The 22260-nt window shown below is 39.6% G+C and overlaps 1 protein-coding gene across 1 annotated transcript; it reads right to left on the bottom strand.

Moving 5' to 3' along the window:
- Positions 1-8538: 8538 nt before the first annotated feature.
- LOC128746336 (aminopeptidase N-like) lies at positions 8539-20820 on the bottom strand. Its single transcript, XM_053843386.1, has 3 exons — positions 19512-20820; positions 8841-10174; positions 8539-8772 (listed from the first exon to the last, which is right to left on the bottom strand). Exons 1-3 carry the CDS (start codon positions 20818-20820, stop codon positions 8539-8541), a joined length of 2877 nt encoding a protein of 958 aa, XP_053699361.1.
- Positions 20821-22260: the final 1440 nt, after the last annotated feature.

The following is a 22260-nucleotide window of genomic DNA, read 5'->3' on the forward strand; positions in this document are numbered from 1 at the left end:
TAGAAGTATTCGATATTGCAAGGTCTTAAGTTTTGAATTTTGAAAACATTTTCGAAAAAAAAATTTCTCTATTTTGTCAGTTTCCCCATTTTGTCAGCCCAAAATTCAACATGAGGCTGACAAAATCGGAACATTACTGTATTAGTTTTGCTCCATTTTTATATTTATACATTTTTATTTTATATTTCTATTTATATTGTTTTCATGTCACTTTGTAGCCATGTTTTGTCATCTGTGAATGTTTTGTCGGAAGATTTGACCACTGCGACCATTATTTTGATCTATTGTGGTCATCTGTGAATAGTTTTTGTAATCATTTGATATCTTGCTGTCATCCTTGTCCATTTTTGTGTGATTGTATCACTGTCATGTAACTTTGTATTGTTTTCGCGTTCACAAGTATCAGTTTTGTACTATTTCAAAACATTTTTTTACGAAAAATCTTTTTTGTGATTCGTGTCATTTCATTTTCAGTTATTTTCATTTTGATTTTTGTATCCAGTTCGTGTTATTTTTTTATTTTTAGCCTTTCTTTAATGCTTAAAGCTTGTTTCTGTTTTCTCTGGTTTTGAAAAACAGTTAAACAACAAAGAAAACAATGAAAAACGTTTCAAGCTACACGCAAAGTGATTCCTGTACCTCTATGCTATGCCATAGCACAACAAAGCAAACAGGACATTCTTAAGAATTGTTATACGAAATGGACAGAAGCGTCTCAAAATTTCTTGAAATTTTTCATACGAACATTATTTATTTAGAGTAGGGCGGGGCATAAGTGCGATGTTTTAAGTTGTCATCAATTTTCGTGAGATATAAAGAAGGACAACAACATAATATATTTTATAGTGATGCAGCAACTCAATGACTTTACATTCAACTGTAAATCATCTGCGGTAATAGTGTTTTGCAAAATAAATTCTTCATTCTTCTGATCAACTGCCGATTCGCACTTTTACCCCACTAGCGGGGCAAAAGTGTGAATACCGCGTGGCAAAAGTGCGAAGCTCGAATCCATGAAATTAGCACAACGGTAGCTAACAAAACCATATTATCTCCAATCTGCGGTATGTTTTGGTAAGGAATATTCTCTATTTGCACCTTTTCTATTTTGCACTAGTGAATTAAAGCCTCCGACTGATCGAAACTTTCTCAAACGTTTGTTTTTTGTTTCTTCAGCGGAAAAACATTGTTTTCCTTCGAACAACATCTGTAGAGCACACAGTTTTCTGCAGATCTTCCATTTCTAGTATCTGTAATATAGTGCCAAAAGCTGTATATAATTAGCTATACATTTTTGCCTCGTCCATGAATCGCAATTTTGCCCCGTCCGTGAATCGCACTTTTACCCCGCTAGGCGCTTGACGGAGTTTGATTAAATTATGGAAAAGCGAAATATATTTTGTAAACTCTTTTCACCGTATTTTCGAAACAGATATGCGAGTGAAACACTGCTACAAAAAATTACATCAAAACCGCCCAAAAATAACATTTGCACATAACTCAGCAACTATGCTTCGTTAGCAACCAAAGTTTACGTTAGGTTTAAGCTGTCAAAGTAGTCACCCATTAATGCCAATGTAGTCAATTTACTCGGAATCTGCACCGATAAATCATTAAATCGCACTTTTACCCCTCCTTACTCTATAACAAAGGTAAAATGTAGTTTCAACCACATTTATGGTTGTTTTATGCACAAACAGAAATTTCATTTTGTTTCAAACTGATATGTATGATTGAAACGAAAATATTTATTGTTATATCGAAAATTCAATTTGACAATACTTTACTTTTAATTCAAAACTGTTATTTTCTTGACTCAAATAGAATTTCGAAAAATATTTTTAGGTTGTTATAAAAATTTCGTTTGAAACAAATCGGAATCCTTTCGCTCCGTGATAGAAATGAAACCTTTCCCCGAACAACCCCGTTAACGCTGACAAACAGCGTCGCGCACAGTACCTTACAAGTCGCAAGGACTTGCATAGTGTCGTCGTCCCGTCAGTAAAATGAGTTAGATTCTCAATCCAAGAATCTAACTTTTACCCCGTCAGTAAATCGAACTTTTGCCCCGCTAGGCGCTTGGCGGGGTTTGATTAAATTATAGAAAAGCGAAATATATTTTGTAAATTCTTCTCACCGCAATTTCAAGAGAGATATCTGAGTAATGTAAAACGCTGCTACAATTTGTCAACAAATAATATCCTCCTGTTGATATCGTATTTGCCGTACAACGAAATATTACATCAAAACCGTTCTAAAACAACATTTACCCATAACTCAGCAACTATGATTCGTAAACAACAAACGTTTATGATAGATTTAAGCTGTCAAAGTACTCACCCATCCATGCCAATGTAATCAATTTACTCGAAATCCGCACTGATAAATCATTGAATCGCACTTTTACCCGCATCGCACTTTTACCCCTCCTTACTCTAATCTATTTATATAACAGGCTTATGTCTGTACCGAAAACCAGGTCTCTGACAGAACATCGTAAGAGGTAAGTAAAAACAGGTCCCTGACAGGACGTCATGCTTTCGAAGTAATGGGTCGTATTCTCAGTCACCTCACTGGTCGACTGCTGAACTGCTCGAATGCTCAACTGGTTGACTAGATTGCTCGACTGGACTGGTCTATTAGCCTGCTCGATTTGATTGCTCGACTGGACTGCTTAACTGAACTGCTCGACTGAACTGTTCGATTCGACTGCTCAATTCAACTGCTTGATTGGGCAGATCGACTTGACTGCTTGACTGAACAGCTCGATTTAACTGCCCGAGTGTACTACTCGACTTAACTACTTGATTCAACTGCTTGATTTACTATTAGACCCAACTGCTCGACATACTACTCGACCCGACTGCTCGACTTAACTGCACGATTGAACTGCTCGACTTGAGTGCTTGACTGGACAGCTTGATTCATCTGCTCGACTAGACTGCTCGACTCAACTGACTTAACTGTTTGATTCAACAGCTCGGCTGGACTGCTCGACTCAGCTGCTCGACTCAACTCGACTCTCCTGCTCGACTCAACTGCTCGATTCGACTCGACTCAACTGCTCGACTGGACTACTCGACTCAACTGCTCGATTAAATTGCTCGGCTGGACTGCTCGATTCAACTGCTCGACTGAAGTGCTCAACTCAACTGTTTGACTTAACTGCTCATCTGAATCGCTTGACCCGACTGCTCGACTAGACTAGACTCGGCTCAACGGCTTTACTTATCTGCTCGACTGGACTACTCGACACAACTGCTCGATTAAACTGTTCAACTGGACTGTTCGACTGGACTGCTTGATTTAACTGCTCGATTCGACTCGACTGAACTGCTCGACTGGACTACTCGACTCAACTGCTCGATTAAATTGCTCGGCTGGACTTCTCGATTCAACTGCTCGACTCGACTGCTCGACTGAACTGCTCGAATCAACTGCTTGACTTAACTGCTCAACTGATTCGCTTGACCCGACTGCTCGACTAGACTAGACTCAACTCAACGGTTTTACTTATCTGCTCGACTGGACTACTCGACACAACTGCTCGATTAAACTGTTTGACTGGAATACACTGAAGTCGCTTTTTACACGTTTTTTTTTACGCGGTTTTTTTCGGAACTATTTTTGCGCGAAGTTCGGAATTTGCGCATTTTTTTACCCGATTTTCGGAATTTACGCGGATGTGCTTAAAACGTCTATTTTTTCGCGTAGTGATGAAATCCACAAATTTTTTTTTACGCGAAATTTTGGTTTTTTTAAGCGAATTTTGGAATTTACGGGGTATTTTTTACGCGAATTTCGGAATTTACGCGGTTTTTTTTACGCGATTTTCGGAATTTATGCGGTTTTTTTACGCGAATTTCGGATATTACGCGGTTTTGATTTACGCGGGACGTATCCTTCGCGTAAAAAGCGACTTGAGTGTAGTCGACTCAACTGCTCGACTGGACTACTCGACACAACTGCTCGATTAAACTGTTCAACTGAACTGCTCGATTGAACCGCTTGACCCGACTGCTCGGCTAGACTTCTCGATTGAACTACTCGACTCGACTGCTTGATTCAGCTGCTCGACTCTCCTGCTCGACCCACCTGTTTGACTCGATTGCTTGATTCGACTGCTCGACTCGCCTGCTCAACTCGATTGCTTGTCGTGATATCATATGATTGGTGTTAAATCAGATCGAACCAAGTCGCAAAATTTTACAAAATGAGTTAATGACAGCAAACGATCAAGAATTTTCTAAGCATTTTACTCTAAATCAGACTACATAAATGTTGCAAACAGCCAGAGTTAGAAAAGATGATTTCGAAGTCAGTATTTTGTCACTCGGTTCTATCTGACTTAACATCGACCACATGAATCGGCTCGCGGCAGACAATGGAGACAAAAGAGCCATTTTGCCCACCTATCTGATTCTATAGGTGGAGATACAGTGGAGATAATTAAAAGTTATTATGTTGAGCGTCTTAGCAGAATCTCGAATACGAATTAAATTAGGAACGACGGATAACGGGAAGCCTTCCTAACTTAACTCGTAGTGGAGATAATGTTTTTATTTAGTTAAATAAAATCCAATGCGAGCATAAGAACTATGACTCTTTTATGTACAACATCTTAGAGCTATAATATGCAATATAAGAACTCAAAGAACTAATACAAAGATTAAACCTCTTCGCAAACACTGGCCAATGAACAGTGGTCCAAACAGCGAAATCATGATCGTTTGATATTGCACCAAATCGTGAAGTTTTTCGCATATAGTATCTTTAGGAACATTTTTTGGTATGACAAGCCCCTTCTTGTGAGAGAAATCTTTGGGTGATTAATTCCCTTAAAAGTGAGATAAGAAATTTATTTTCTCGTACATTCGAGATACAGGTTTGGTACTTTCGGCAAAGTTGTAGTAAATATTAATGCAAACAACTTTGTCAAAGACACCATACTTGTATCTCTTCATGGAAATTGTCTATGAAGCGTTATTTGTGGACAAACCCTTCAAAACAATGTTTAAACCCTGACTTATTGTGGTCAACTTTTACGTGTTCATAGTGTTTTAGAAAGTTTTTTATCTTGCTAAAAACAACGTTTTTGTAGAACATTATTATACGCGATTTTCTGCAGTTTCGGAGATTTTGAGTATTTTTGATGAAAAATAGTACTACTTTGTGCTTAGCAAGCTCCCAAGGTCGCAAATGGTGGCAGATCAAACAACTCCTACTTAAAAGTACAACCTTTAAAAGCAATTCTCAATTGACTGTATCTGTTTGTATCCTCAAAAGTTATAGTTGTTTTAAAAATTCATCACAGTCATGTTTGAAGGACAATTAAAATATACTTCGGATGCAATAAACGCCATTTTGTTTATGTTGACCATCTCTTTCTAACAAGTTGAGTTACCAGCAATTTTTCGCCTATTTTCGAGTCGAAAATGAATGTAGACTTAAAATTATTTGACGCAATTAATAAGAGAAAAGCTTCCAAATAACTATCTTAAGTCTTGTTCAATACCTTCGATTGATGTCTTTTCAAAAGATCGCACTCATAATGGGTTGGTACCGAATGGCCGAAACACAAATGGTCGAATCACGAATGGCCGAAATCCAAATGACCGAATTTCAACAACAGTCACAGAAAACCGAATTTTCTCGGAATTACTAAATATCTAGACTAGAGTAGATTAGAAAACACGAATTGACAAGCAGTTAACAATTAACTTTACTCAAACAAAAAATAAAATAGGCAACACATCTTTTTGTTGTACTTTTAAGTACGAGTTGTTTGATCTGCCACCATTTGTCACCTTGGGAAATATTTAAGCTCAAAGAAGTACTATTTTTCATTAAAAAAGCTCAAAATCTTCGAACCTACAGAAAATCACGTATAATAATGTTCTACAAAAACGTTTGTTTTAGCAAGATAAACAACTTTCTAGAACACTATGAACACGTAAATTTGACCAGAATAACTCAGAGTTTAAAAACTGTTTTAAAGGGTATGTCCAAGAATAACGCTTCATAGACAATTTCCATGAAGATATACAAGTATGGTGTTTTAACAAAGTTGTTTGCTATAACTTTTCCGAAAACACTAAACCTGTATCTCGAATGTACGAGAAAATAAATTTCGTATCTCACTTTTAAGGGAATTAATCATCCAAAGATTTCTCTCACAATAAGGGGCTGGTCATACCAAGAAATGTTCCTAAAGACACTATATGCGAAAAACTTCACGTTTCGGCGCTATATCAAACGATCACGTATTTCGCTGTTTGGACCACTGCACAATAGTCGGAAAATTGCGATTTTTGACCAAAATTACTTTTTAGTTTCAAATTGATTTTAGATTATATTTGTTACAAAAGAAATTATTTAAACTTCTTATTCTTATATATTCTCATATTTAGGATAATTTGGGGAAAAATGATCAAATGTTATCGATATAAATATTTGCTTGGCAAAAAAAAATTTCTTTCACGTGCGGATTCTCCCATCTTCTCATTGAAACTCTTTTCAGGTACTAAATAAATTTAGTGACAAAGATAAACAAAGTTGTTGAAAGAGTACTTAAAATTTTAAAGACTTGCTAAAAATATGACAATTTTAAAATTATTTTTTTCGGAAAACGTCAAATCATAGCAAACTTTTAATTCATGTTTTGATACAACATACTTCGAGCTTTCAGACGCACTGTAAGAAACTGCGGCGACAAGAGACGACAAGAATTGTTTTTTTGACTAAAATTTATGAGAATTTCATTTTTATTATAAGTAGCCCATGGCGCACCTCATTGAGTTTAAATTTGTTTTCATTTCGTTTTTTAATAGGCTAAGATATCAGTTTAAAAATGATATATAACAATAATATTTACATCCGCGATAACTATTTAATTTTTTTACTTTTTTATAATGACTTATTTTTCAAGCTTTGGAAATGGGCAACTTTGACGGCTTATTTCTACATGAAATTTTTTTTCTATCTAAATTTTATTCACGAATCATAAAAATATAGACAATTTACTCAAGCATGTGCTAAAATGTGAAATTTTACAATCGGCAATTTTGGCCGCTACTTTATATGGAGCCCTTCTGATGTGCACTGTGCAATGGAATGTATCCGCGGTTTTCTGAATTCTGAACAGACATTTATCTTTTCCGGATCGTAAGATTCGGGCTGAAATAGTATTAGTATATAAAGTTATTAATATAAACAATATTTAAGTCCTAGCTTCGGCTGAACATATACTAAAATTGAAATGATACAGAGAAACGATATTTTAAAAAAATCAAAAAAATTTCCTCGTGGATAATTCTAAACAAAAGTCAAAAGATCATGTTGTAATTCATCATTGATCATCATCATCAGCATTGTGGGGGTTAAATGCCCTTGGTACAGAATATCCCAGCATCAGAACATACCTCGCGCGATATACCATTTCGCCAGCGATACACTGTGCTACCGTTGCGACGAACGGTATGAACTGTTCATACCGTTATCGTGCGTGATCGTGTCGATAATCGTCGATATCATGTAGATTCCGAAGTTCCAGAGATATAAGCAAAAGAAACTAAGCGGATTTAACAAAAACGTGTCTTTTCTGTACAAATGGAAGTTCACCAATTAACCGATGGGACGTTCAATAGGTACAAAACTTAAGGATTTTCCTTGCTGACCTGAAACGAACAATCTGACAAAATTTGGTTCAGATCCGAGACGGTCGATTACAAGTTTGTACTTTTTCTCGGTCACTTGACGTGGAATGACCCATATGGTTCGGAACGACCATAGATGAATTAAATGATTCGATTGAACGATCATTGTTGAATGACGTATATGGTTCGGTGCGACCATAGTCAAATGAAAAGATAATGATCGGTAAAACCATAGAGGAATGAACCGTTTACTAGCATTGATTACGGTCTCAGCACACGTTGTGATGCACGCAGCTTCTTCATGGACAGGAGCTCCGGGGAATCATTTTCGCTATCCAGTACTTCAGCCACGAGTAACACCTGTTGTTGTAGCTGGCGACGCCATTCAAACGTGTCCAGTTCAAGTAGATGACAACAATCCAGATAAGGAGGGAGATTGTTGGGGAATCACCAGAGTAAGTCCCTTAATGCCAGACGTATAAATATTTTATGCACACGCTCGGTTCGCAAGTTCCATGAATAATTCTCGCTGGAACGGGGCCACTACTGACACGAGGTGTACAAATATTCGAACTTTTGTGCTTAATTGGTTGAAAATGGTTAAAAAATAAGAATTACACTTTTGATACCTTGAAATAGTGGACCCCTCGTTCGCCAAGGGGCCTAACAGGTGAATTTTGAGCAAACCTTGAGTTCTATATCATGTTATATTTCATAAATTTGCCATGAAACAACTAACAAATGGCGGGACTAATGAGTTCATACAAACAAAAAAAGCTTTACAGTTACTGTTATAACATATTTGGAAATTTATTACGTCATCTATTTTAACTCGAAACGGCGTTAATTTGAACTATTTTCAACTAATTCTACTTGTTTTCTTTTATTTTTTCAGATAAAAGTTCACCGCAACCACCGCACACAAAGCAGTAAACAATCGATAATCGACTCTTGGAACCATTGAACTAGAACCAACATTATCCTCCAGCCAGCGTTCAATTCCAGCAAGGTATTTGTTAGTCCAGAACAGATTTTCTCCAGATATCTCTCTAGCAGTTTTCACTTCATCTTCATTCAGGTAATTTCCACTTTGCAGCTTCACCACCAACGACTCAAACTAAAATTGAAATTAGTTCTTAGTAACTTTCTCGCTAAATTACCAAACCCCCACCACACCAAAGTTACCTGTTCGTTCTGTTCCTTTGTCACAATCAACCCTGCCATTTCGATAATGGCCGATCCGACTGCTCGACCACCGAACCGACTGTACAGTCGCTCGATAGCCGCCGCATTCTCGCCTAGGAATTCCATAGCGATTCCAAGCCCAAGCTTACCGCCGTTGAAAACGGAACTCAGCACACGAGGTCGTTCCTGACCTCGGTAGCCGGTGTCACCCGTTTCGTCCAACGATGTATCCAAGAACATACGCAACAGATCAGCATTCTGCGAACAACCCAAGGAACTCAACAGCTGCATTCGCTCCGCGGAGTCCTGCGAATCTTGCATGCGGGCCAAAACAAATAGGTAGGTGTCTTGAACCGCATCGCGAAGTCCATGACAGTAGACCAGCGATTTGATGTTCGGATCAATATCGATCGTTCTGTTGCGGACCACTTCGGCTAGCAGATCCTTGGTCTGCGATAAGCAGTCTTCCGAATCCACCGTACAGGCCCAGTTTACAAGGGTGCTACGCATCAGTTTATCAAAGTGAGACTCATCAGCCTTACCGGTTATTCCATACGATTTGAACGAAGGTTCAATTAATTCCCAGACGTACTTTTTAAACTGGGCATAATTTGACGAACCAGAAAGCATTCTGTTCAGATAGGTTAGGCCGTTGCTAGCCGATGCCCAGGGAATGTACTCGTTTTCATTGATAAGGTATCGAACCAGCTCCAATGCGATGCCGTACTTGATGTGACCCGAACGTGCCAGATTCAACGAGTCATCAATCAATTGCGCTCGGTTCTGGGGATGAATGATCTTGAATTCGCCTTCGCGTAGCTCTTTCGTAATAAGTTGCCACAAATTTTCGTCATAATTGACACGATAATAGCCGGTTTGCTGATTGTTGAAGATAACCCATTCGTCATTGTTCCAATTAACACTTGCCGACGGATGTATTTCAGCACTGACTTCAGTTAGCCATCCCCTGGGATCCGTATTTAGGAAAACGGTTGATTGTCTCGAGGCATAATTGAATGGAATGTACCACGTTGCGTTCGAAGCAGTTTCCGATTCCTTCAGCAGATACCGTTCCTGGCGAATTTCGATCACACCGCTAGTAGTGTTACGACTAACGTGCAGCACTGGGTAACCTTCCTGGTCGGCCCATGAGCTTAGGATGTCCTCCACTTTGATATTTAGCCAACTACCGGCGGTGACTGCCTGCTGCAACCCGGCAGCAAGGTCAGCCGGTGTGGCGGCCTGGAATTGTTTTGCTTCCAGATAGTTTTTCAGCCCGGCGCGGAAGTTTAAATCACCAAAAGCGTGCTGCAACATGCGCAGAACCGATCCAGCTGACGAAGGAAACAAAAAGAAGTAATAAAATTAATTAAAATGGAAAACTTTAATACAATATTTGCAATATTTCATGATAGAGTTAAGATTTCTAGAGCAGTTTACAACAGCTAAAAGATTGGACAAAGTGATTTTTTCAATATATCTAACTGAAAATTTCAAAAAAATCACTCAGCTTTTAATTCTACAGACTTTATCGCTTATATTGACACTAGTTTTGTAATGATTCGACCACGCGAAGTGGATGATATTCGATCATACACATAAGTATTCCAGTGCCGAGCGGAACAAACTAGGAACAAAAAGAGAGTGATAAGACTGCTTCAGCTTATGACCTGCTATCGGATTTCAACCTGGACGTACTTAAGGTCCAATGAAAGCCCCAGTTGGCTGTTGTTATTTTTGAGATGCAGTTAATTATGCACTTCCTTAAGAAGTTATCTAACTCACTGGAAGTGCAATCCTTTGTCATACATAAAAGAAGGTTTTGTGCCTGTGGGATAAGAAGCTAAGTTGCTTTACTCCCAGGGGTTTTCCTTCTCCTTTCAAATTTATCGATACGGAAAAACCGTTTATCGAAATATCCCTCGGTATTGGCATCATATGAACCACAGTATGAACCACGAGTTGCAGGCACTACCTGGAGAGATTTCCATCGTACAACTGGCGAAAGTTGCGAGACTACGATGGGCCGACCACGTCGCATGGATGTCGGACGGATGTGCAGTGAAATCCGTTCTCTTCAAGAACCCCATCGGAACCAGGAATATAGGGACCCAACGAGCTAGATGGCTTGGACCAGATTGAACCCGACTTGCGTGTGTGGAGACGCGCAACGAATTGGCGACGAGTAGCCCAGGACCGAGTACAGTGAAAAGAAAAACGGCAAGTAGAAGACAGGTTGGTTGGTTGGTTGGTTAGCTGGTAGAAGTAGAAGTACTAGCCGACTCCTAGATTTTGCAGATGACTTTAATATCGTAGCCCGGAACTTCTACACCAATCTACGCCAGACCAAATACATAAATAGGTCCATAGGCTCATAGAAGACAAATGCGCGTCTTCCCTTGATAATGATCGCTGACGGTGACGTATTTGGGACCGCTGTTAACCGGGAACTCCTCACAAGTACACCTGGAGGTCACCGAATCATAGAGAATTACAAATCAACCAGGCTTTGATCGACTGCCGGCACTTCGTAGACAGCATTGACGTCAGATCCTATCGAAGCGCTACGTTGACTCGCACAACTATCTGATGGTTGTGGCAAGACCAAATCTTCCGAGAGAAAAAGCGCTACCTGGAAGTGCACAGGGGTATGCGGAGTTGGAGTGGCTGCATTGTTTACAGGAAACGCGAAAGGCCATCATACACCTAAACAACAATAAATCGGCTGGGAAAAATTGTATCGTAGCAGAGCTTATTAAAATGGCTAATTGTTAGGATTTGGGAGACAGAACAGCTACTGGAGGAGTGGAAAGATAGGGTTATCTACCCGATCTTAGGGCAACAAGTTGGACCATGAAAACTACCGAGCGGTCACCGTTCTCAAATCGTTTGCCGCCGTCTATCACCAATTGCGAACAGATTTGTAGGAATTTACCAAGCCGGCTTCATCGAAGGTCGGTCTACAACGGATCAAATATTTACATTGTAGTTGATCCTTCAAAAGGACCATGAACGCAAAGCTCCCACGCAGCATTCGTTCGTTGACTTCAAAGTAGCATATGATACCATCGACCGAAAAGAGCTATGGAAAACCATGGACGAGAACAGCTTCCTCAGGAAGCTCATCAAACGGATTCGATGGATGGTATCACAGTGCTGTGTTCGGATTTCGGGTGGTTGTCGAGTACATTCGAATCACCCAGAGGGCTTCGTCAAGGCTATGGTCTCTCATGCCTGCTGTTCAACATTGCGCTACAATGTGTTATGAACCTAGCGGATGTCAACACGCGGGGCACGATCTTGATCAATCTAATCTAATCTAATCAATTCATCTGCTTTGCCGATGACATGGATATTATCGGCAGAACATCTGTGGCGGTGGCTCAACGGTATACCACACTAAAGCGCGAAGTAGAAGGGTTGAAGGTCAGGGCTTCGACCGATCCTTTTTTTCTACCTCAGTCACACCAACGCGCATTCAAGTTCACACCGTCCGTTTAGCGGTGGAATACGAACGCTATACATAACACAACTGGCAGTTTGCTCAGTCAAACGCCGATTGCACGCAGTAGAACGAACGCGTTCTAAAGCTTTTTAACATTTTCGTTTCGATCAAGTTGCCTTTACCGTTTGGAGCAGCGAATGACTGCAAAACAGTCAAATGACTCGCAGTCACCACGCTGACGAAAAGCAACCGCACAATCGTATGATTCAATACTACAAAAAAAACAACCACTACATGTGCATGGAAGAAGTCGGTCGGACTCCGTCCAATACAAACGAATATTTTGCTTGCGTCGGACCGACGTCCGGGTGACATACTATTACTGTGAGCAGCCGGTTTGGAGACTAAAAGAGAAACGAAAAAATACGTCACCGTAGGCTTCCAGTCAGTTTGCAGTTTATATTCTCAAAGCGCAAAGCAAAACGGGAGATCAACTGTTTGCTTTTGCTGAGATGCCGCATAAATTGTAAGACGGCAGCAGCGCAAGCGGCAGATTGACTGGATTCAAAAAACAGTCAAATGATCGTTCAAAAAGCGGAGTTTGAATGCGGAAAGTTCGCATTCACGCCAGTCACATTCAACTTGCGATCCCTTTTCAAGCCCTGTTGAAGGTAAATACGTCTATAACAAAGTACATGCTGGCCGGTGGAACCAAGACTGATGAACGCCACTTGAGCAGTATTGTAACGATCGACGGCGATGAGTTTGAGGTAGTCGACGAATTTGTCTACCTTGGCTAACTGCCAACGGCGGATAATGATACCAGTCGTGAGACTCGAAGGCATATTGACAGCGGAAGTCGTGCTTACCATGCAATCACAAGCAATTGCGGTCAAGAAAACTAAGCCCCCGTACAAAGTATACCCTGTACAAGACAACTGTATTAGACCGGTTGTTTTCTACGGGCATGGAACATGGACAATGCTCGAGAGGACCTACAGGTGCTCGGAACTTTCGAACCCGGTGGCGTACAGGACAACGGAGGATAAACCATGAACTCGCTCTATGGCAAACCCAGTATTTTAAAGGTTGCTAAAGCTGGACGAATACGATGGGCAGGGCATGTTGCAAGGATGTCGGACAACTATTCTACAAAGATGGTGTTCGCTTCAAATCCGGTATGAGCAAGACAAACAGGAGCGCAGCGAGCAAGATGGTTAGACCAGGTGGAACGAGATCTGACGGAAAGTACTCGATGGAATTGAAGAGCAGGACGGCAAACCAACTAAGTAGGGGATTATCCCCAGTCGTGAAACACCCACCATTTGTGGCGTGTTGATTAAACTATAGCACTACCAAATTACTACCAACGTCTCGTCTCATTGTGTTCTAGCTTATATCTAAAATACAGCTTCTAGAATGTTTTATAGGAAATGTGTTCGAAAAAAATGTCCGAAAAAGTTTTTAAAATGTTTTAGGATTGATTCTTTTGTGTATTAAATAGAAAAGAAAAAGCCAGTAAAATACATATAACCTTAGTTTTGGACCTCTGTTTCATGGCACAGACAAATTTTGAGAAAAATAATTTACTAAGAGGCTTATCGGTAACTAAAAACAGGCCCCTGACAGGACGCCATGCTTTCGTTGCAATGGGTTCTATTTTCAGTCACCTCAATGGTCGACTGCTGGACTGCTCGATTGTTCAACTGGTCGACTAGACTGCTCGAATTGATTGATCGACTGTACTACTCGACTGTACTACTCGACTCAACTGCTCGACTTACTACTCGTGCCGACTGCTCGACTAGACTGTTCGGTTCGGCTGCTCGACTAGACTACTCGATTTCGCTGCTCGATCTAATTACTCGGCCGGACTGGTCGACTCAACTGCTCAATTTGACTGTTCGAATTGGCTGCTAAACTGAACTGCTCAACAGGATTGAACTGTTCGACTCAACTGCTCTACTGAACTACTCGATCCAACTGCTCGACTGTAGTGAATGACCAACTGGTTGAAACCACATTGAAAAATAAAAGAATGCTTGACCGCTCAACTCGACTGCTCAACTGAGCTGCTCGACTCACCTGCTCGACTGGGCTACTCGACTGAACCGCTCGACTCAACTGCTCGACTGGATCACTCGACTCTGCTGCTCGACTCATTTGCTCGACTTACTACTCGAATCGACTGCTCAACTCAACTCGACTGCTCTGCTATTTTCGATTGCTCGACTGGACTAAATACAGACTGGATACAAAGATTAAACATCTTCGCAAACACTGGCAAATGGAATGTTTACGCAGTTTTCTTGACAGACATTTATATTTTCCGGATCGTAAAATACGGGCTTAACTAGTATTATACCGTCAAACGGGGTAACTTGCAACAGTTCTCAACTATGAGTGCAAGTGAAAACTTATCTGTAGTACATTTGAGGACATTTAATTAACACAAAGTTATTAGGTCTAGTATAGAACAATTTCACATATTGAGAAAAAATATGCGATCAATATTGGCTGTTGTAGAATTTTTCAACTAATTTGTTACTGGTAACACCTTAAACGGGGTAACTTGCAACAAGCAATATTTTTTGAAAATTGAACGAATTTAAAGATTTGTATGAAATTCTTTTGACTTGAATATGCAAATGATAATCCGACTTGCGATTTTTAATGCTTTTGCTATGAATATACGCATAAATGTCCTAAGTCACGTTGGTGAAAAAAATTCATGAGCCCCGTAACGGAAATTACAGAAATAACTTTTTATATTATTCATGCAGTTGATATTCCTTGTCTGGATCCTTTAGAGCTGCATCCCTATATTTAGATATTGAAAATTACCTCTAGGGGAAAGGATTTTTTATAGTGAAGATTTATCCTATGCAATCCACACCATCTGCTTCAAATTTGGAGTATTGAACCGAGAAGACATATTACTTTCATATCTTCTGTACTGAAATCTGCAGGCTCCTCTCGTGCAGCCTGATCGCTTTCTGCAGCAATACGAATGATTAGTTAGGAAAGGAGTTCAGAAGATGAGAAAAAAATCGGTTATCGTATTTGCAGCCATCAGTGAACTCCGCGGTGACCTTGTCGTTAAACGAAAAAGCTTTGTACGTTCGTCATGGAATGACTGAGCTGTTTTCTAAGTTTGCTAATCATCACTTATCAAACAATAAATTTGGCACGTACCTACCCGCACGTTGCGAGTGCGCCTACCTAAATCAACTAATTTCGCATTAAAGAAAAAGACCAGACTGAATGGCGGTACAACACGTGATACCAATTATGTGCTGTAATTTCAGATTAGATTTGGCTTAGAACAGCCAACATTGTTCGCAACGGTAAATTACAGATTGATAAAATTGTCTACAAATGTGCTGTATTGTTGATATCAGAACGATGTCCGATAACAGTAATCCACACAAACCATTCAAAATTAAATGACAAATAACCGAAGCACGTAGTGGTGGGATCCCGCCTTCGTAAAATGGGATTTAACCCTCTGATTCAAACCGACCCCGAGTTTTTGGCTGGACCTAAGGTATCGGTAGTTTTTTACAAATTTGTCATGCTTTATTTTCATTTTTCATTTTTCATTGTTCATTTTGCTTTTGTTCATCAATTTCTAATCTTTTTATGATAACATTTTTTTTTGCTCCCAAGTTATGGCTGAGTTTTTCAGAGTTGTTTTCCTGAACACAGTAACGTTCCGATTTTGTCTACTCCCGATTTTGTCTAACCCCGAATTTATCAGCTTTTTATCACGATTTTGTTAACCTATAAATTTTGTTTAACTTTTGTGCTTTTAAACATGATTTATGAAACTTTTCAATCTGCATGAAACCATTCTGTTTCCACGGGGAGAGTTTTTGAATAAAATTATGCCTTTTTTGCGAGAAATTCGGGGTCAAAATTAGGGTATTTTTATATTAAAAATTCTATAGTTCCTAAATAAGCAAAGATATACTATATACTATACTATATTGAACGATGTTTTGTATTTTTACTATTTGTACATCTGTAAAACAGAAAAAAGTCATACAACAACTCATAAACAGCTAAAATATAAAAATTGATTTTAACCATTTTCTTGTATAGAAATAGTATTTTTCTATCTTTGCTGAAGAGATAGAAGGTTACTGTCTTCAGCAAAATTTCTTGTAATAATGTGCTATAAAACCTTGCAAAGCACATCATTGTTATATTGAAACTGAAGAAAAATAAATTGCACTTTTAGGGGGATTAATCAAAATTTGAATTCCACTAGACTATAAAACTTTTAAATTTAAGAAACTCTTCCAAAAGTTCCAAAAACCTAAAACCTAGTTTTCCAGTTCAAAACTCTAATGCGCACCATTCAGGTTCTAGACCAGTGTGCTGTTCCCGGTTGATTAGATGGCGTTGAGCTTTCGGTTGACCAATTGGTCGTCGCTGTTAAATCAGACCGCACCAAGTCGCAAAATTTAAAAAATGAGTCGATGACAGCGATTACGATCAAGAATTTTCTAATATACATTTTACTCTAATCAGACTACATAAATGTTATAAAGTTATGAGATGATTTCGAATGATTGATAGGTATAAACCATACAAAGCAGCAAACTTTGAAGGCGATTTTCTCGAAATCATGTCACTTGGTTCGGTCTGACTTAACACCGACCAATGGAGGGTTAAAGTTTAATTTTTAGTAGAATTCTTCGGTATCGCAAGGTCTTAATTGACTTAAAATTACAGTTTGAAAAAAAATTCCCGATTTTGTCAGCGCAAAATTCAACATGAGGCTGACAAAATAGGAACATTACTGTATTTATTTACCTAATTCAAAAGTTAATATCTCATGAACCAAGCAACGTAGATCAAACAGTTTCTTATAACTTTCTTAGCATATTCGCAGATGGATTATCGATGGATCTAGCCCATGTCCTGCTGCTATCCAGGATAACAAGTAGAATAGGAAAAATTGGGACAACAGACGACAAAAGTGAAAAACGCCATAACGGAAAACTTGATGAAAACTGGACAAACGGGATAGAAAAAAAAAGAAATGACGCGGAATAGAAAAAGAATAAAAACTGGCATGAAGCTGACATTTTTTCAAAACGATAGAAAAAACGGGATAGAATGAGAGGATAAACGAGAAAACATAAAAAAAGAAAAAAGTAGGACAAACAAGAGAGAAAAAGAGGAAAAAAGATGGAAAACGAGGGAAAAACTAGGAAGCCTAGCCTGCTACATTCCGTTATCGAAACTTGACCTTCGGTTTTTATACGACAGACTTCGCAGCCAGCTGTTAGAGTGCAGGACAAATACAGGGCCAGTTGCTACGATCCTATTGACTCTAACAGCCTCTCCCAGCCGAGATTCGAACATGCGACAACTGGCTTATTAGGCCAGCAACATACCTGGAGACCAACTGGGAGGCTAAAAACTAAAAAAGCTAGGAAGGAAAAAACTAGCAGACTGGACAGAAAAAGACGAAGAACAGCAGAGAAAAAAAGTAAGAGTGAAGAAGCAAAAACCACGAAGAAAACGAAATATAAAATGAGAATAAACCAGTCAGAAAAGGAAAAAAACGGGAAAAAAAGGAAAAACCGGACAGAAAAGTAGTTACACGAGAGCAGGAAAACAGAGAAGAGAAAAAGAGAAAAAACGGAACAGAAAAAAACAATGGAAAGAATAAAAAAATGAAAACGGAGGACAAAAGGGGTTAAACAAAAAAAAACAAAATATGACAGAAAAGGTGGAAAACCGGACATAATAAGAGATATAACAGATGAAAACAAAGATCGGGATTGAATTTGAGTTAAAAATCAAAAGCAAGACGAAAACCGAAACCAAAAAAAGAAAACATTCGAAGCACGATAGAAAATGCCTGACTTGAAAACGAGTAAAAAAGACGAAAAATGGAACTGAAAAATGGACTGAAAAAAGTGCGAGAAACAAGACAGGAAAGGCAAAAGCAAACAAACAAAGAAATAACAGCGGTAACAAATAGGGAAAAACGACAGAGAAAAAGACGGAAACAATAGAAACCAAGAGGGAAAAGAAAAATAGCGAGAGAGAGAGAGAGAGAGAGAGAGAGAGAGAGGGAGAGAGAGAGAGAGAGAGAGAGAGAGAGAGCGAAAAGTGATAGAGGTAACGAGCAAAACAGGAAAAAAGAATGCCAAACGGGGTACAAACGGAGATAGCTGGAACAAAAAACGGGAAAATGGGATAGAAAAACGGTCTGAAAAAAGTAAAATAAAAGAGAAAAAGAACCGGAAGTGGAAAGGAAAAAAGGAAGCCTAAAACAGAATAAACGTAACAGACAAAACAAAAATAGGTAATAAAAAGGAAAAAACAGAACAGAAGAAAACGAAAAACGAGAAAGAAAGGGAATAAAGACATAGAACAGACAACAACTGGAAGCGGGGAAAGGGAAGAGAGAAGACGAAAAACGAGAAAGAAAATAACAAAAATCCTGTGAAAAACATGAACGGACTGAAAAAAGGACAAAATTGGACAGAAATAGAATAAAAACGAAACAATGAAACGGGAAACACGGAAGAAAAGTGAGAATAATGGAAGGAAATTGAAAGCAAAAACCAAGGAAACGGTACAACAGCGAAGAAAAAACGCAACAACACGAGGAGAAACGGAACAGAGGTAAAACGTGTGAGAGAATAAGACGAAGAATTTCAATTTTAATTTCAAGTAAAACTTTGTGTCCATGTCCGATTTGAAGTAAAACTTCAAGTTCAAATTAGTCCCAATTTAAGTTTAATTGCAAATGTAATTCCCAGTCGAATTCCAAGTCCAATTTGAATCAAATTCCATTCCAGTTTGACTTTAACAATTTCAAACCCAATTTTATGTCTAATTCCCAGTGTAATATGAAGTAAAACTTTAAGCCCAAATCAATCCAAATTGAAGTCTGATTTGATGTCCTATGCGTCAAGTCCAATTTCAATTCTAATGTTAGTCTAATTTCAACTTCAATTTAAATCCAATTGCACACGAAAATCCGAATTTTTTAACTGAATCAGTCTGTATTTTTGTGATAAGTAATAACAGATTCGCCATCCTACGATTACTCCGTTTTTCCAGATCAAAATATTCTTCTGAAAGGTCGGGTACCACACCTTTTGTTAATGTCTGGGTAGACAAAAGTGTGTAGTGTTGAATATTTGTAATTTAAAAGGGTGAATTGTGTAACCATTATATTGTTCACTAACACTTACCTTTCTGGTAGGCTATATCGTCGAACAACTCCGCAATAGCAGCCGGCGATTCCACGTACCAATTCATCGCACGGGTCGATTCGAGGGCATCCGTTTGGAAGGCCCGCTGCAAGGCCCCGGTGGTGAACATTTCCATAATACGCAGCTCCGGATACGCTTGATGCGACGCAATGTACTCGAACAGGGTGGCAAATCCTTCGTTCAACCACAGATAACTCCACCAGGCTGGCGACACGAGATTTCCGAAAAATTGATGCGCATACTCGTGCGCAATAATCGCAGCCGAACGCTTCATTTGACTCATCGGTGATTTAGTCGGGCTGTACATGAGAACCTCCTCCCGGTAGGTTACCAAACCCCAATTTTCCATTGCACCAGCGGCGAAGTCCGGTATTGCGATTTGATCAAGCTTCGGTAAACTGTACTTCACGCCAAGGTAACTTTCCAAACTTTCGATCACCCGAACTCCAGCCTGGAGTGCGAAATTCAAGTCCCCATTGGCGATGGCAGCTGGAATGGCAAATACCGACTGCTTGTTAGTCGCATCGCTGATATTAGCGAAATCGGAAACCACAAAAGCCAGCAGATAGGTTTGCATGGCGGGTGTATCTTCGAATTCCGTCGTCGTGTAAACCGAATCACCGCTGACGGACTTGATGGGCATATTCGAGACTGCATGATAGGTGCTTCCATGGGTTAGCTTCAATCCAATCGGTGCCCGAATGGCCGGTTCATCGTAACACGGGAAGGCGTGTCTTGCATCCGTGGATTCAAACTGCGTAGTGGCAATCCACTTTGTGACACCGTTAGCATCGATGTAAGAGGACCGATAAAAGCCACCATTATCGTTCCGTAGCACTCCACTGTATTGAATCTCCAGCAAGTAAGTTCTCAATTTTTTCAGAACAACCGGCGATTGAATGGTCAGAAACTCAAAAGTGACATCGGTGGTAAAACTGGTATCGTCATCGATTATCGGTGGATTCACTGTTTCACTGATTTCGGTCAATTTAACGTGCGAAATCGTAAGTTGACGATAATGCAGAACGATGTTCTGCACATTGTCCTCCTGCACTTGCAGTTGAATCGTAACATTTCCATAGAAATCAAACTGGTGTGCATTCTGGTAATCGTGAACGTGCGTAAGTAGCTCAACGTCGTACTTCAGCGGTAGCGTTGTGTTCGGTAGACGGTATCCTGTTTCGGCCGTATCTTGCCGAACGGTCGCTAGCCGCTGCCCGTTCGGTAATGGAATACCGGCGAAAACACTTGCCACTAGAAGCAGCACCAAAGCGGTCGTCGACCACATCTTGACTTACAAACGACTACGGTGGAACTGGTGGCACTTTGCAGCGTTCCCGCCGACAATATGTCGATCAAAAGCCATCTCGACGACACATCTTCAATTATCTTATCGCGCGCCCGCGTTATCACACCTTCCTCGGGTAGTAGATTTGATGAGTTCTCGATTGGAGACCGCCGAACGACCGAGTGAGCGGTGCGATAGCGGAATAAAGTGACGATGACGATGACTTAGAAACCTAATTATTACCAAGAGCTGCACATATTTCTCATACTACTTGTATCTACTACTTGAGTTCACTAGTGGGAGAATTTTGCGCGAAATAAGGAATTTTACCGCAGTAACACTACTAACGTCAACACTTGTTAAGTAAGCCGTGGTACTTCAAGTTGAAGAAGAACTCCAATTGAATTACCCCACTCAATAACGGCCTGTGGCATCACAAGTGATGTCGACAGCGACTGATTATTTGCACAAACTAACTCAATTTCACTGTAATTTTTGTTCAATGAATTTCCCGTTGGCCGCAACCCGGTTCAAAACAAACTATTTGAAAGAAAACTTCATCCGCGATTACCTTTGCTAGTAAACATCTACCTCGATATAAATCATTAGCTGAGTCTTGTCACACGCCATTTACGATGTTCTTTACTATATTTTCAGTCGCGTTATGACATTATTATTTTGTGGTCACAATTCAAATATTTAATCATTAATGTGGTCTACAATCTACGTACTTTTGCCGCTTTCGTTTTGTTACGGCATTTTTTGCGGTCTGGAGCTACCGTGTCAAAGCACCTCTAGCGAGTGTTACACGCTAGTGCACACAAATCGATTCTATTCTCTATAACCCAATAAATTAGGGAAGACGAGGTTCAGAGCAATGACGATCGATGCCACCAACCAAGAACGATGCCGAGTCAGTCAGAAATTGACGCATCGAACGATAGTTGCCGGGCATAGCTTATGGTTCCACACCTATATATGTTCATACAGCCCGGACTCGATTATCCAGGTGTTTACTTTTATTTTCAGCCCGGATAATCGAATCATATTTTTGGTACTAAAATTTTTTTTGAGAGTCATGTGTTTTGACTTGTAGGGGTCATAAATCTATTTCTAGTATTTATTGTTCTCTCCTAAAGTTAAAAAATTCCTTTCTTACGATTTTTTTTTATTTTTGGTACCGTCATCCGGGGCGAGATTATGCCAAAAAAGCATACGTTCTTTAGCTCAGTATACACATTATTTAGGAACTAAGTTGATTTAAAAAATCTCAATATATACTAAATTGTTCAATTAACAACTACCGTAGAGATCCGCCGAAGTTGTTCCACGCCGCACTGGAATGTTTATGTGTATGTTCGTTTTTCGGTCACTTCCCGTGGTCGAATCATTACAAATTTAGAATCAAAATAAGCGGAAAAGACTGCAGAATCAAAATCT

Source organism: Sabethes cyaneus, chromosome 1 (assembly GCF_943734655.1).
Source record: "Sabethes cyaneus chromosome 1, idSabCyanKW18_F2, whole genome shotgun sequence".
Classification (NCBI taxonomy): Eukaryota; Metazoa; Arthropoda; class Insecta; order Diptera; family Culicidae; genus Sabethes; species Sabethes cyaneus.

Bases quoted from the DNA above. Each gene is read 5' to 3' on its own strand.
- LOC128746336 (XM_053843386.1), bottom strand. From the start codon at position 20,820: ATGTGGTCGACGACCGCTTTGGTGCTGCTTCTAGTGGCAAGTGTTTTC. The intron at 10,175-19,511 runs GTAAGTGTTAGT...TTCCTTCGTCAG, and splicing joins CGATATAGCCTACCAGAAAG to CTGGATCGGTTCTGCGCATG. The intron at 8,773-8,840 runs GTAACTTTGGTG...TTTCAATTTTAG, and splicing joins CAAAGGAACAGAACGAACAG to TTTGAGTCGTTGGTGGTGAA.